Raw genomic sequence first — 14,777 nt, forward strand, 5'->3', positions numbered from 1 at the left:
CCCTAGAACAACCAAGTCAACACTGATGAAATAATACCTGATCCAGTGTAGACTTCAAAGCCATCAGCAAACTTTTACTGACCATTTACTGGGTGGAAAAGTCAGGACCTCTGGAAGTTACTAGGAAGACAGCTGTGAGTCAGTCACAGATCTCTAGAAGTATTTTATGGTAAATTAGGGCCAGACATGAACCAAGAAAGCTAACTTTAGAAGAAGGCATCTGTCCCACAAACCAAATTAAAGATGCTTAGTATTCAATGAAGAGATGGAAAAAGGGCTTAAACTGAACTTTGATTAAATATGCAAATAAATGCTTATTTGCTTCTGTAGTTTTGTTTTCAATTCAGTATTAGAATCGACACTGTTAGGTCTTGTTTAGTTCAACATCTACTGAGCAGTGTACCAAACAAATTATTCTACATGAAACAGGAGAAGGCACAACTTTTCTCTCCTCTTTAAGTCATCCCCTTCTCCAAAAAGTACAATTAGGGCCTGTGTTCAAAACAATAAATGAAGGACACATTTTCACTAGCAGTTAAATAGAAGGGCAGAAGAATGGGGAGTATTCCATGATGGAATTTAAAAATGTATATTAGGACTTCTATATATCTGGAATTGTTATGGAAAGTTTAAAGCCATTATTATTATGTAAGTAGTTCAGATACTTACAACACAGAAATAGTACCAGAAGACTTCTCTGCTTATGATCTAATCAGTTCTCTAAATGCAACCAAAGTGATTTTTTTTCAAAACACAGATCTAAGCATGTTACCCCTTACTTCACTAAATCCTTCGGTAGCACTCCATTTTTCTTGGGGTAGACCAACTCCATAACAGGTCTACAAGATCCTGCATGGCTTGACCCCTACGTTCTTTTCAGTCTCTTTCAGTCAACCGCAATATCACTGACACCTTTTTGTGCTCATTTTCCTTGCTGTAGTTAACTCTTATCCACCCTTCAGGTCTTGGCTCAATTGTCACTTGCACAGGTAATTACTTTACCTGAGCAAAATCTCTATTGTACCCTGTACTTTTCTGAAGCATTTATAACAGTTTTAGTTTTATATTTGTGTGATTTTTTTTAATGTCTATCTCTATTATAGGGTATAAAATCTAAAAAGGCAGAGATTTAATGGCTGAGTAATACTCCATTGTGTATATGTACCACAACTTTCTTATCCATTCGTATGGCAAAAACCACTACAATATTGTAAAGTAGTTAGCCTCCAACTAATAAAAATAAATGAAAAAAAAAAGGCAGAGATTTTAGACTAGATTTTCCACATAATGAAAAGTATGTAAAATGTTTTTTAGGATATGTATATTAAGTAGTTCTAGCCTAAGAGATAAGTAGCATTTATCCTTACAGGCACTACTACTTCAAAACCTATAAAAATCTATATTTAAACAATAACTCTAAGCTTATGTTTATCTGTAAAATATGAATAACCTTAAGGATGAGCAGCACATATTAAATAAAAAGACATTATAAAGTCCTTAAGACATGTAAGGCACATGGGAAATGCTAAATGACAGGTGCCTATGAAAAATAAAATCTAGTCCTAATTAGTTCATATTTATAAAGTGTATCTCTCCAGACTTTTTTTTAGCTGCATCATGCAGCTTGCAAGATTTTAGTACCCTGACCAGGGATTAAACCTGGGCCATGGCAATGAAAGTGCCAAGCTCTTAACAACTGGATCGCTAGGAAACTCCCCAAACATTTGACTTATATTACAACAGAATAATTCTGATGTTCTTTCAAACTGTTAAAAAGGGCAAAAGAGATTCAAGAATTGATACATCTTTTGTTACACAGTGATATCGTTATCAGTTTTTTCCCTATTATTTACTATAGCCTAGACTTGTTATTTTCTAAGATACATACAAGCCATTAACGTCTATATTTAAAATACACAGGTACATAAAATTTACTTCAAAATGCATATTTTATTTTGGTAGCCAATGATCATCGATCAAACAAAGAAAAGAAAACTAATTTCATGAAGAAAGACAAATCTATGGAATGGTTTACAGGAAGTGAAGAATGAAATGGCTCAACTAAACCAACTTGGAATCATTTACTACAAAATGCCAAACTGCAAGACAAGTGTCAAAAGGGGACATTTAAGCAGTTTTGAAATGTTACATGTTTCTCCAGTTTTTATTACTTTTCAAAGTTACATGTAAAAGTTATACAAATCATAGTGATAGCTAAAAATACCAATCTATGAAAGTACTGATTTGCAATATAAAGTTCTATTTTGATACTTTTCAAGTCTTCAAATCAGTTGTCATCTGAGGTACTCAGTTAAGTTGTGGTTTGCACTTCCTCAACTTGACAAGAAAAGCTAAATTAAGGGGAGAAAAAGGTAAGGTGATTGGAATAATGAGAAGAAAATACCATATAATATAGCCTGAAAAAAATTACTCACCTGTATGACCAATTTGCCAGTGTATAGGTCTAGCAATATAGGGAAACGATCCATAGGGAAAATCAGAATGTGATTCTTCTGTTTTAGAACAAAATATGTATTATAAGCTACATAAAATATTTGATAATTTGTTTACAAAACTGTTAAACAACAAATTACTGTCCCTTTCTTGTAAGTTTTTTCTCTGTTTTTTTTTTTAGTGTTTGTTTTGTAGCTATTCTGACAGTTATCTTACAGAAACAACTTGTTGATAAACTTTATATATTGTTTTATTACCAAATGAATAAGCCCATATCATAAATCAGTAGATGTCTGAAAACGTGTTTATGGTCTAAATAAGGTGTACATAGAATAAGGAACTAAATTTAGTTCTTGGAAAAATTCCAGCAGCATACTAGAAGTTGCTTTTTGGAATATTAGCTATTTGCATACCAAGTCCTATTAAATTCTTTCCCTGCAGTGATAATCACTGATCTAAATTTAAAACATTCTTTAGTATATTTAAAATATTTCATAAGCCAACCCTCTTGTCACAAATATGAATATTTATAAGTTCAATTCTTCAAAGGTATCAGAGTTTTACATAAAAGGCAGGAAAAGTCATGATTCTTTCTCTTAGAGATTTTAACTGAACAGAATAAATACGTTTAAATTTCCATAGGAAAAAAATAATAAATCCCTGAGAAATAATTTTATAATGTATTGCTCATACACTCAGGAATGTATTCTCCATTTATTATTGCAACACATGCATAAAATAGAATTGAAGCTCACCATGGTCATCATATTGAAGCATCTCACCTTCAGTTCTAATTTTTTCTTGAGAGTGTACTTGTAAGTCTGTGTTGATTTTAGGTTCTACTTTTTGAGCTAAAATTCCATTTTTCTGTCTTGCAAGGCAAACCAACCAATCTCTGACAATAACTTCACTTATTTTTTCACATGAGAGGGCAAGTTCACAGATGCGAATTCCATCTAAAAGTTCAATAACCTGTGTGATGCTTTCAAAAAAGTGAATAATGTACTTTAAACTTCCAGTACAGAAATAACTAAGTTCACTATACCTCTTATCCCAATTTAAATGCTATACTTAAATCAAGACAGGGGGAAAAAAGTAAAAATGCAAGTTAGGGCACATAAGAGAATACTAAGTAAAAATATATAGATTACACTTTTAAAAACTTTTCTTCTAAATTGTGAGAAGAAATAGCCATCTTATATTACTGTTTATGTAAAGGATGATTTAACCAGAAATATAACTAAATTTGGGACATATGCTCTTTCATAACAGTTTTATGAGATAAAGTAAATTTAAAAAAATAACATTATAAAAAAGAACAGTCACATTACTCACTTTGCTAGATATACAGCACATATACCACCCTGTTTAAGATTTGGGAATAAAACAGGCAAAGCAACTTGAGGATTCAACATATCCAAAGCTACCTATAGTGGGGAAAGAGAGTCAGACTGAGTTTTGTTTAAATGAAGCATGTATTTTCTTTTCTTATTGTGGCGAAATGATACACTTTGGAAAAGCAGTTAAAATACTCAGTTAAAGTATTTCACTTTTTAGAATACAGTACTGATGATGATCATTTTACTTCTCTCAAAAAGGCACATTTATTATTACACATTTTGTTACATTTCTTGACTACATAAAAACTGTAATGGCAAGTCTTGTACTTGACAATATTGATAATACAGGAATCTTTAGCTACTTTTATACATACACATACACACACACAGAGTTGCCCCTTGAACCACATGGATTTGAACTGCGCAGGTTCACTTACACAAGGATTTTTTCAATAGTAAACACTACAGAACTACACGATCTGCAGTTGGTTAAATCTGAAGATGTAGAACCCTTGGATATGATGGAACCATGGAGAGGGAGTCCTGACTGTAAGTTATACTCAGATTTCTGACTGCAAGCAGGATTGTTGCCCCTAAACTTTGTGTTGTTCAAAGGTCCACTGTATATATATAATTTCAATGCTTTATTTCAGCTTTTTGCAATAGAAATTCACACTATCTCAAATGTGTATTTTTATGTTCAAAAGAAAACTTCTGAATATTAATTTTAGAGATTCTAAAATTTAAGAATCATGTCCCTTATTTCTTTACTCTTCATTCAGTTGCAGAATACAAGGCTATATACTCAAAAGATGTCAAATGAATACAATGAATGAGATTTTCAAAATAATTTCATTGAAAACAAAAATAAATAGCCAAAATAGAAAACAACTGACTTACTGATAACTCCAGAAATCTAATCTAGCTGGCACATCCTTAAATTTACTAAATTAGAAAGTATTCTGTTCACATGTTTTTTAAAAAAAATAATAATGGGTCATCATTCATTAATAATTTATTAACCAAATATTTATTGAGCAACTTCCATGTGCCAAGTATCTTGCTAAGTGGTAAAAATAAAATGGGAGCTTACATTCTATTTTGTTTCATAGGAACTTATATTCTAATTAAGGGATAGACATTAAACAAAAATTCAATAAATATGTAATTCAAAGAGTAAGGAGTGACATGATCTACAGGACTATAAAGGAGAATATGAAGGATAGAGTGACAGGGCAAGGAAAGGAACTACTATTTTATACATAGGCTGGTCATGAAGAGACTGAAGAAAGTGATTATGCTCACCCTGTGGAAATTTAGGGGGGAAGTGTACTCCAGATGGAGAGAAGAACAAATACAAATGATCTGAGCCTGAAGCATATTTGGTGAGTCTGAGAAGGCCACTATCGCTGCAGTGGGGACAAAAGTGGGAAAGTGGCAAGAGAAGGGTTCTCAGATGATGGGGATGTGGTGGAAATGGGGGAGGGAAAAATTATGCAGAATCTTACAGACTTTAGCTTTACTCATGAATAGAGAAGCCACTGGAGAGTTTTAGACATGATTTGACTTTTTAAACTTTTTTGAGTGTGATAAACATACCATAAAACTTGTCATTTCAAGTGTATAGTTCAGTGGCATTAACTATATTCTAACTTGGGCAAGGAAAGATGGTGGTGACTTGCAATAGCAAATACCATTGAATGTGATAAGACAGAGCCAACTAGAGTTAGGACTGGCTGTGAGATGAGAGAAGTGAGGATAAATGCAATGTTTTTAGCCTAAGCTACTGGAAGAATGGAGTAAATTTTCCTCATTTACTATTGAGGAAAATGACTAAGACAATGAAAGAACAAGCTTGGGGAGAAATATTTGAGAATTCAGATTTGGACACGAGTTTAAGACGCCTATTAGATATCCAAGTAAAGATCTCAATGACTAATCAAGGGGCCAACATTGTGGACATAAATGGATTTCTTTGTAGTCTTATTATTAACAAGGACCAAAAATCAGACTACCAAGCAGCCTGCCAATCCAAAGCTCTATTATACTCAGCCAACAATATTACCATTCATTAGCCACTCAAAACAGAAACTTAGATCTCACTGTTTGCAGATGACATGATCCTCTCCATTATTTTCTTTACCTTGAATTATCTTTTGAGACTCTGTAGGGTTATGATGCTTCTTTTTGGATTAAAATTACCCAGTCCTACAAATCTCTTAGTATTTCTCAAATTCATCCTACTGCTAATATATAGAAAGCAAACTTATGGTTACCAAATGAGAAACAGGTGGGAGCGATAAAGTAGGAGTTTGGGATTGCCAGATACAAACTATTATATATAAAATAGATAAACAACAAGGTCCTACTGTGTAACACAGGGGACTATATTCAATGTCTGTTGTTGTTCAGTAGCCCAGTTGTGTCCAACTCTTTGCAACTCCATGCACTGTAGCACGCCAGGCTTTCCTGTCTCACCATCTCCCGAAGTTTGCCCAAATTTATTCACTGATTCAGTGATGCCAACCATTCATCTCATCCTCTCTCAACCTCTTCTCCTTCTGCCTTCAATCTTTCCCAGCATCAAGGTCTTTTCCAGTGAGATGGCTGTTTTGCATCAGGTAGCCAAAGGACTGGAGCTTCAGCTTCAGCATCAGTCCTTCCAATGAGTATTCAGGGTTGATTTCCTTTAAGATTGACTGGTTTGATCTCCTTACTGTCCAAGAGATTCTCAATTGTCTTCTCCAGCACCACAGTTCAAAGGTGTCAATTCTTTGGCACTCAGTCTTCTTTATTGTCCAGCTCTCACATTCATACATGGCTACTGGAAAGACCATAGCCTTGATTACATGACCTTTTGTTGGCAAAGTGATGTCTTTGCTTTTTTAATACACCATCGAGATTTGTCATAGTTTTCCTGCCAAGAAGCAGTCATCTAATTTCATGACTGCAGTCAACATCTGCAGTGATTTTAGTGCCCCAAAAGAGGAAATCTAACACTGTTTCAATCTTTTCTCCTATTTGCCATGGAGTGGTGGAACTGGGTGCCATGATGTTAGTTTTTTTAATATTGAGTTTTAAGCTGGCTTTTTCACTCTCCTCTTTCACCCTCATCAAAAGAGGCTCTTTAGTTCCTCTTCACTTTCTGCCATTAAAGTGGTATCATCTGCATATCTGAGGTTGTTGATATCTCTCCGGGAAGTCTTGATTCCAGCTTGTAACTCATTCAGCCTGGCATTTCATATGATGGACTCTGTATGTAAGTTAAATAAACAGGGTGACAATAAACAGCCTTGTCATGCTCCTTTCTCAGTTTTAAACAAGTCAGTTGTTCCATATAAGGTTCTTATTGTTGCTTCTTGACCTGCATACAGGTTTCTCAGGAGACAGGTTAAGATGGTCTGGCATTCCCATCTCTTTAACAGTTTTCCAGTTTGTTGTGATCCACAGTCAAAGGCTTTAGCATAGTCATCGAAACAGTGGTAGATGTTTTTCTGGAATTCCCTTGCTTTTTCTATGATCCAGTGAATGTTGGCAATTTGATCTCTGATTCCTCTGCCTTCTTAAACCCAGCTGTGCCTCTGGAAGGTCTTGCTTCACGTAACTTTGTGAGTTACAGTCCATAGGGTTGCAAAGAGTCGGATGCAACTGAAGTGGCTGAGCATGGCCCGCACGGCACAGGCACATTTATTAACAACTCTGGCAGCTAATTCAGTATATATCTCTGCTCTAAATCCAACCATGATATTAAAGGAAAATATTCCTCCCACTCTTAGAAATGGAAATGGGACAAATAATGAAGAAAGATCCTTTCCCATAGAAAAGAAGTGTGGTCTTTGTTTTCTTTGTACTCAGTATTAGGTAATATCATAGGACCCACTTTAGAAAACTTACCGCATCAAATGTTAAAGATTTTATGTCCTCTGTTGCTCCTAAAATATCCTTATGAATAAAATCTACATTGTCTGGCCACTCTTCTACATGACTTATTTTCCATGAATCACGCCAGTGTCTATAATTCTTCATAGCCAGTTTGTGGTGGTCCTTTCGAATTTCAAAACTTATGACTCGTCCCTGTGATCCAACTTAATTTAAAAAAAATTATGACAGTACATAGTATAAATCAGTTTATTAAAAATGTAAAAAATTTATTTTTCAAAGATATTACATGGGTGTTAAAAAATAATTCAAGTGGTTCAAGGTTACAAAAGTCTCTATCCTATCCCAAATCCCCAGTCAGTCTTCCTCTTCAGAGGCAACCATATCACCACAGTTATTTACCCTTCCCAAGATAGTTGGTGCCTCTACAAGTGTGCAATTTTGCAAGTATCTCTTTTTCTGTTTTTAACAAACACTGTGTTCCATCATACATACTGTCCTGTACCTTTCTTCTTATTTACCAATGGCATTTCAGTGATTAATGATCTACTACATTTTTTAAAAGAGCTTTTATGTTCCCTTGTATGGCTGTTTATTTAAGCAGTCACCTGCCAAAGAACATTTAGCTTGTTTCTCATCTTACGCTATCACAAACAATACTGCAGTGACAATTACTTTGCCTAGGTCTTTGTAAACATAAGCCAGTTATATATATAGGATAAAGTCCTAAAAATGGAATTGCTGACTCAAAGGATAGGTGAATTTTTTTTATTTTGAAAATTATTACCAAATTGTTCTCCAAAAAAATGATACCAATTTACACTTGACCAATAATGTATTTCTCCATACTCTCTCCAACAGAATTATCGAACTTTGTATCAACCTAAAAATTGCATATAGTTTATTACTGTAGTTTTAACTTGCATGTCTTTTGTTAGGATGAAGTTAGGCCTTTTGGATACTTAAAAGATACTTGGGGCTTCCCTTATGGCTCAGCTGGTAAAGAATCCACCTGCAATGTGGGAGACCTGTGTTCGATCCCCAGACTGGGAAGATTCCCCTGGAGAAGGGAAAGGCTACTCACTCCAGTAGCCTGGAGAATTCCATGGTCTGTATAGTCCATGGGGTCACAAAGAGTCAAACAAGACTGAACCACTTTCACTTCACTTTCAAAGATACTTGTATTTTTGTGTGTGTCTGAAAAACTTCCAAACTATCATAGCAATACTGCAGTTTCACAGAAAACTACTACATTTTAAATACAGCAATTAATTTTCTATCCCTCTCCATATGAGGTGATTTGATTTGGAGGCTGTCCCAGGTCAATCGGTCAGCATGTCTCTTTAAAATGTAAGTCCAGTTATAATTCATCATGTTCTCAAGGGATAAAAATTAATGTTAATAGCAGCATAAGCTAAACACTTAGAAAATTATGGAGCAAAAATATCCATCCTGAAGGTAAATAGCAATGATTTCTTGATCACTCATAGGTTGGGATTATTCATGCTATGTGACACTCCTCCAACACTATAGGTATTAGAAATATGGACACTCCTATCTCACAAACTTTTATAAGTTCACTTTGTCAAATGCACTTAGGAATCAGTCACAGACTGTGAAGAAATGGCTGCCTTTAACTATGCACAGAAAAGAGTCCAACAAAAGAGGTGAGGAGCCCAAAATGAATTTCCTGACCCAGGATAAGCTGGATTATGTTTGTATGTATGACATTAGGTCAAAAAACAAAAGGTTTAATTCAGTATATGTCTATTTGTAATCTTTATAAAATCTACCCACATACACTTACAACTGCTCTAACAATGTTTATTAACTAAAAAAGAGTGCACTAATAAAAGCAACATGAATGATTTTTTAAAAAAATTTATCCCAAGAGAGTGCTATTATTGGGTGAGAAAGGGAACACTGCAGAGGCAAACAAGCCAAAGCAACCTTGACAATCGGAGGAATTCAGTGGCCAAAAGGAGCAGTAATCAGCTACAACAACAGTGACCAGAATTCAAGTGGAGGTAACATGAACAGATATTTATGTTTACTATATACCTCTTGATTTTTGACCTTCAAGCAGTATTTTAACCAACTGACAATTTTTAGAGACTTTCTCTAAGAAAGGAAAATTCTTCATGATCTAGTTTTAGCTTAATTAATTTATTCATGAACAATGATAATTCTTTGCCTCTAACAGTATATGACTCTTCCCCAGCAGCTGACAGCCCTTTTCCCCCTTCTATAGTTTCTGATACTGAGTATTCATTTGGCACTATTATCAACAAAAACATGTACACATGTGCACTGAAAGACAAGCACAAGAATGTTCAGAGGAGCACTGGAGCACTGTTTACAACATTCAACTCAAATGCCCATCAACAGCAGAATGGATAAACTGTGCTTTACTTATAAAATGGCAACTAAAATGAAATAACTACTGCTACATGCAATGACTGAACCTCACAAACAGAATGTTGAGTGAAAGTAACCTGATTCAAAAGCGTATAGTACTAAAGGATTCCTTTTATGTAAGATTCAAAACAGGCAAAACTCATCAATGGTGATTAAAGTCAAAGTAGTGGTTACCTTCTACCTTTGGTTAAGATAAGGACTGAGAGGGATTTGAGAAGGTTTCAATAGTACAATAATATTCCCTATCTTGATCTGGGTAATAACTACATGAGTGTGGTCACTACATAAAAATTCACTGAGGTATACACTAATGATCTCTGCACTTTTCTGCTGCTGTGTTATGTTCTAATAAAAATTTCAGTTAAAAAAAAGCATCAAAGGAGCAATAGAAAGCAAAGACAGGGTTAGACAGAAAGTGACTTGAATAAATGTACAAAATAGAAAAATCATTGCTTACATTTGATTTCAAAGAGAATGCTCTCTATCACAAAGTTATGTGAACATTTTCTGAAACATCTGTATCTATTTAACTTTCTGTTATTATGAACAGATTGAATGTTTTCTTTGTCATCTAAATTCATTTACCCTAATCTCTTACCTGCTTTGGATAAAAATAAGCTCATTCCACCAGAGCCCGAGCCAGCTTCCAAAACAGTATCACCTGGGTGGATATTCATCATCGACAGTATCATATTTATATCCTATGATTGAAATACAGCATGGGTGATTGTGTGGCCAATAAATATGTACCAAGGCACCTACTCCTTTGAACACTATGTTGAGCTTGGAGAAAAGTGAAGGGAAAAAAAAAGGATTAAACTCTGGCCCTTTCTACCAAGAGTTTATAGTTTACTTGACAAAATGAGAGATTCAGGAATCAATTAGCAAATACAGAAGGACTTAAGTATAATACTGAAATTACAAACAATAAGTAACATTAGGAGCTCAGAGAAAGGAGAGAAATCAGCAGACTACCCTGGCTTAAAGACTGAAAATGTAAGGAAACAGTCACAAGGTAGGGACAGCTTTCAACAAAAAAGAGGTAGAATAAAACAGTTTGCTCATATGAATCCAAGCTAAAGCATTTAAACTTAACATGGTAAGTAACTAGGATGTGTCACTGAGGTAATATAAATGGCATTTTATAAAGATTAATCTGTCAGGGCAATACAGGATGTACTAGAATTGAGAAAAATTAGAGGCAGAAAGACAAGTTAGGAAGTTATTACATAATCCGCATGAAAAATGATGACTTCTCACTTAGAATTAGGATACCAGGAACAGACAGGAGGACACATTTGCCAAACTTTATAACTAAAGAATTGTTTTGTTAACAGCAATATCATGGGTGATAGTAGTAATAGCTGTTCATTGAAACTTCACCAGGTACCAGGCTTCTGTTAACTCTGCAAACTGCTTTCAAATATTATCTTGTTTAATCAGAATAATAATGAGAAAATGATCACCACTGCCTTTAAAGGATGAGAAATTAGAAAGGTTAAGTAATTTGCCCAAAGTCACACAGCCAGGAATTAAGTGGGCAAGTAATACTGATGCTGAACTCCCAAACACCATGCAGCTGACTGTCGCACTATTTGTTATAAATGCTATAGAGAGAAAAAAGTGTAAATTTTAGCATTTATTTCAACATTCCCCCCAATAGCAAACCTTTCAAAGTTGCTAATAAGCAGCATATCAGTTAAGTTTTTACTATCTTTTTCTTCTCTGGGAAAAGCTGAAGTGAAAATTCTAAAAAAGAATAAGATCCTCTGTTTAATCACAAAAAAACTGTGTATTAAATATGGGTTTGGCTGCATAAGAAACTATTAATATTTAACAGGTACAGTGGTCCAACTGAAAGCCAAAATGTATTTTCTGAAATGATGGACTAAGACTTGAACCAGATGATACATAGACACATAATATTTAAGGTGTACTCTTCAAAAAGTTTCAGTCACAGATTCAAAGCCTTTCAGACACACATATCCTTTCCCATCTGTCAGGCACATGGGAGCAGAGGTGGGAGGGGGCACAGATAATTTCACCCAGGAGTGGGAGGCAGCTCCAGCAATCATTTAAATGAAATGCCCAGGAGAAGCAGTTCTGTTTCCCTGGCTCTTTCACATAAGACATAGAAACACTTCATTATATATCACAATGTAATAATAATAGAAATAAGTGCACAATAAACATAATGTGCTTAAATCAACCTGAAAACACCGCCCCACCCCACCCTAGTCTGTGGAAAAACTGTCTTCCATGAATCCAGTCCCTGATGCCAAAAAGGTTGGGGACCATTGCTCTAGGACATGAGGTATGTGTTGAGAGCAAGGACTATAGTTCACCACTACACCTCCCTAAAATAGTGCCCTGAATGTATAAGGTTGGTGGTTATTTGCTGAAGAAATAATGAATGATTCTCCATCTAGGACTGGAGGAAGAGTTGTTATAATTACAAATGAACATTCTACTGAAGGACAGTGACTATGATGAATGATTAAAATAATCCACTAGCAATGGATACAAGACTGTAACAAGGAATTGGCAGGTAATTTCCTTTAAAGAATATCCCTTTTATGTTTAGTGTCTAATTTTAGCTGTTTTAATACAAACACTTTTCCCTAATGATAAAAGCATAGTAATAAATCTATTGTTAATAAAATATATATTGGTCATCTGATGTGAAAAGTGGAATCATTGGGAAAAAGTCCTAATGCTGGGAAAGATTGAGGGCAGGAGGAGAAGGGGGAGACAGAGAATGAGATGGCTGGATAGCATCACCGAATCAATGGATGTGAGTTTGAGCAAACTAAGGGAGAAAGAGAAGGACAGGGAAGCCTGGCATGTTGCAGTCTGTGGAGTCACAAAGAGTCGGACAGAGCTTAATGACTGAACAACAACCTCTAATAACTTACCTCATTAAGTATGATGCTTAAAATATCACCACAGTGGTACTAAACAATTGTCCCCAAGAGTTCAACATTCTCTTGAAGGCTGAACCTGCAAACTTAAGTATTATGGGGAATAAATGTATATTCTTATTAAATGCCTAGTGAATCCATATCACTCCATTATAGTAAGTCACTTTAAAGATCAGAGAATCGAGGCTCCCAAGTTAAAATTAAAATCTGGCTGTTTCTTCCTAGAATTAGAAATCAAAAAATATGTAAAAGTGATAGCCATTGGTTTAAAAAAAAAAAGTGAGAATAGAAATTTGAAACATTCCGAGAGGTGCTTTAAGTACATTAATCAGGTCTGTAGTACTGCATCCGTTTTGCTCTTAGTAACTCCCATGGCATTACCTTAGGATACGTTATGGCAGGCCCTCTTTGCATCAGTAACACATAATCTTCCAATGCCGGCCTCCGCAGCATGAAGTGCTTACCAGAGGAACTCCTCAGAATCTGGCCGGGGAACTTTCCCACGATCTCGCTGAACGGGACTGTCCCCCAATTACTATTTAAGTGTCCGGCGTTGCTCAACCTAAATAATTTTTTAAATTGTGTTTCTCTCTTCCCAGTCTCAGCTAAAATCAGCTCCCCAACGCGAAAAGGCACCACTCTAGAAGCGGACCAGGAAGAGGAGACGTGTAGGATTTCGTCCTTGGTGGCAGACTGGACCAAGGCGGGCACTGAGGGACTCCCGGATCCCGGGTGTGCAGGATCCGACTGGCCCTGGTCACCACTCGAGCTCTCGCTCTCTTGAGGGGGTGACTCCTCTCGCGGCGTCGGGAGTCCGAGGCTTTCCAGCGACGACAGACATCTGGTCCCAAGTCCCTGGACGCGGGGAGGGAGAGATGGAGGCGAGTCTGCGCCTGGGGCTTTCCTCTGTGCCGCCTCGCGCTCTCCTTCTTCATCTCCCGTGTCTCTAGGTGAGGCTTTAAAACACAGTAACCGGCCTCTCTCGAAGGACTCTCGCCCAAGGCGGCGCAGAAAAAGACTGGTCCTGAATCCCGGAAAACTCTGGAGGCGTCGCAGCGGCAGTAGGACCAGACCCACACACCTGGTTGACAGCATGACGATCCGCGCAGGCGCAGGCGCAGGCGAGTGACGGAAGGCCGGGCGAGGCTCCGCCTCTCTGCGCGTAGCAGTGACGCAGCCTCCCCCGGCTGGACAACTATTGAGCGGGAAGAGCTCGGCTACCGCGCCTGTCTCCAGAGGGGGCGTGGTGACCGCCCGTCCTCGCTGACTAACTGTCCCATGAGTGGGTCTCTTTCCTGCGCGGGGGCGCGTTTTCCTCTTTGGAATGTGCTCAGACTAAACAATTGACCGCTGACACATCTCCACCAGCCTCGTCCGGGGACGAGAGGATTAAGAGAGACAGCCTGTCAAAGCGCTGTCTAAGCTGAAGTCTTGTATCAGAGTTAGCTCGCTAGTCATCAGGAACAGTAACGTCGCTCAGTCACCATCAGTAAAACTGACCGCGAAATGTGTTTTTACAGATTGCGTTTGTACCTACCACCTGCTGACTGTCTCTCCTTTCCCCACTGATCGCCTCCTTCTTCCCCTGGTCTTAGCGAGTCCCTTTTGACCGATCTCTGACCACTTGCATGTCCTCCCCAGGCCCTGAGAATAGGCCGCCCTAGATTATTTAAAGTGATTGTATCCACTGTGTGCTCATTTAACAGAAATGTTTTCAATAACTAAAATATAATACTTAGTTTAAGTATTTTACCCTCCTCAAAAC

General features: G+C 36.8%; 2 protein-coding genes across 3 annotated transcripts in view; one reads left to right on the plus strand and one right to left on the minus strand.

The window, feature by feature from the left end:
* Window positions 1-2,105, plus strand: part of SPDYA (speedy/RINGO cell cycle regulator family member A) — a 36,155-nt gene extending 34,050 nt beyond the window's left edge. For both annotated transcript variants that reach the window (XM_065928924.1, XM_065928923.1), the window contains exon 8: window positions 1,963-2,105. In XM_065928924.1, the coding sequence (XP_065784996.1) occupies window positions 1,963-2,051 (89 nt within the window). In that variant the 3' untranslated portion in view covers window positions 2,052-2,105. The remainder of the gene's footprint in view (window positions 1-1,962) is intronic.
* TRMT61B (tRNA methyltransferase 61B) lies at window positions 1,931-14,110 on the minus strand. The gene is made up of 7 exons (XM_065928922.1): window positions 13,394-14,110; window positions 10,690-10,792; window positions 7,689-7,879; window positions 3,790-3,881; window positions 3,210-3,436; window positions 2,436-2,513; window positions 1,931-2,351 (listed from the first exon to the last, which is right to left on the minus strand). The coding sequence occupies exons 1-7, from the start codon at window positions 14,105-14,107 to the stop codon at window positions 2,308-2,310; spliced, it is 1,449 nt and encodes a 482-aa protein (XP_065784994.1). The 5' UTR covers window positions 14,108-14,110; the 3' UTR covers window positions 1,931-2,307.
* Between the last annotated feature and the right edge of the window lie 667 nt (window positions 14,111-14,777).

This window comes from Muntiacus reevesi, chromosome 3 (genome assembly GCF_963930625.1).
Source record: "Muntiacus reevesi chromosome 3, mMunRee1.1, whole genome shotgun sequence".
NCBI classification, from domain to species: domain Eukaryota; kingdom Metazoa; phylum Chordata; class Mammalia; order Artiodactyla; family Cervidae; genus Muntiacus; species Muntiacus reevesi.

Bases quoted from the DNA above. Each gene is read 5' to 3' on its own strand.
- TRMT61B (XM_065928922.1), bottom strand. From the start codon at position 14,107: ATGCTGTCAACCAGGTGTGTGGGTCTGGTCCTACTGCCGCTGCGACGC. The intron at 2,514-3,209 runs GTGAGCTTCAAT...GTTCTAAAACAG, and splicing joins GCTTCAATATGATGACCATG to AAGAATCACATTCTGATTTT. The intron at 2,352-2,435 runs GTGAGTAATTTT...CCCTTAATTTAG, and splicing joins CTGGCAAATTGGTCATACAG to CTTTTCTTGTCAAGTTGAGG.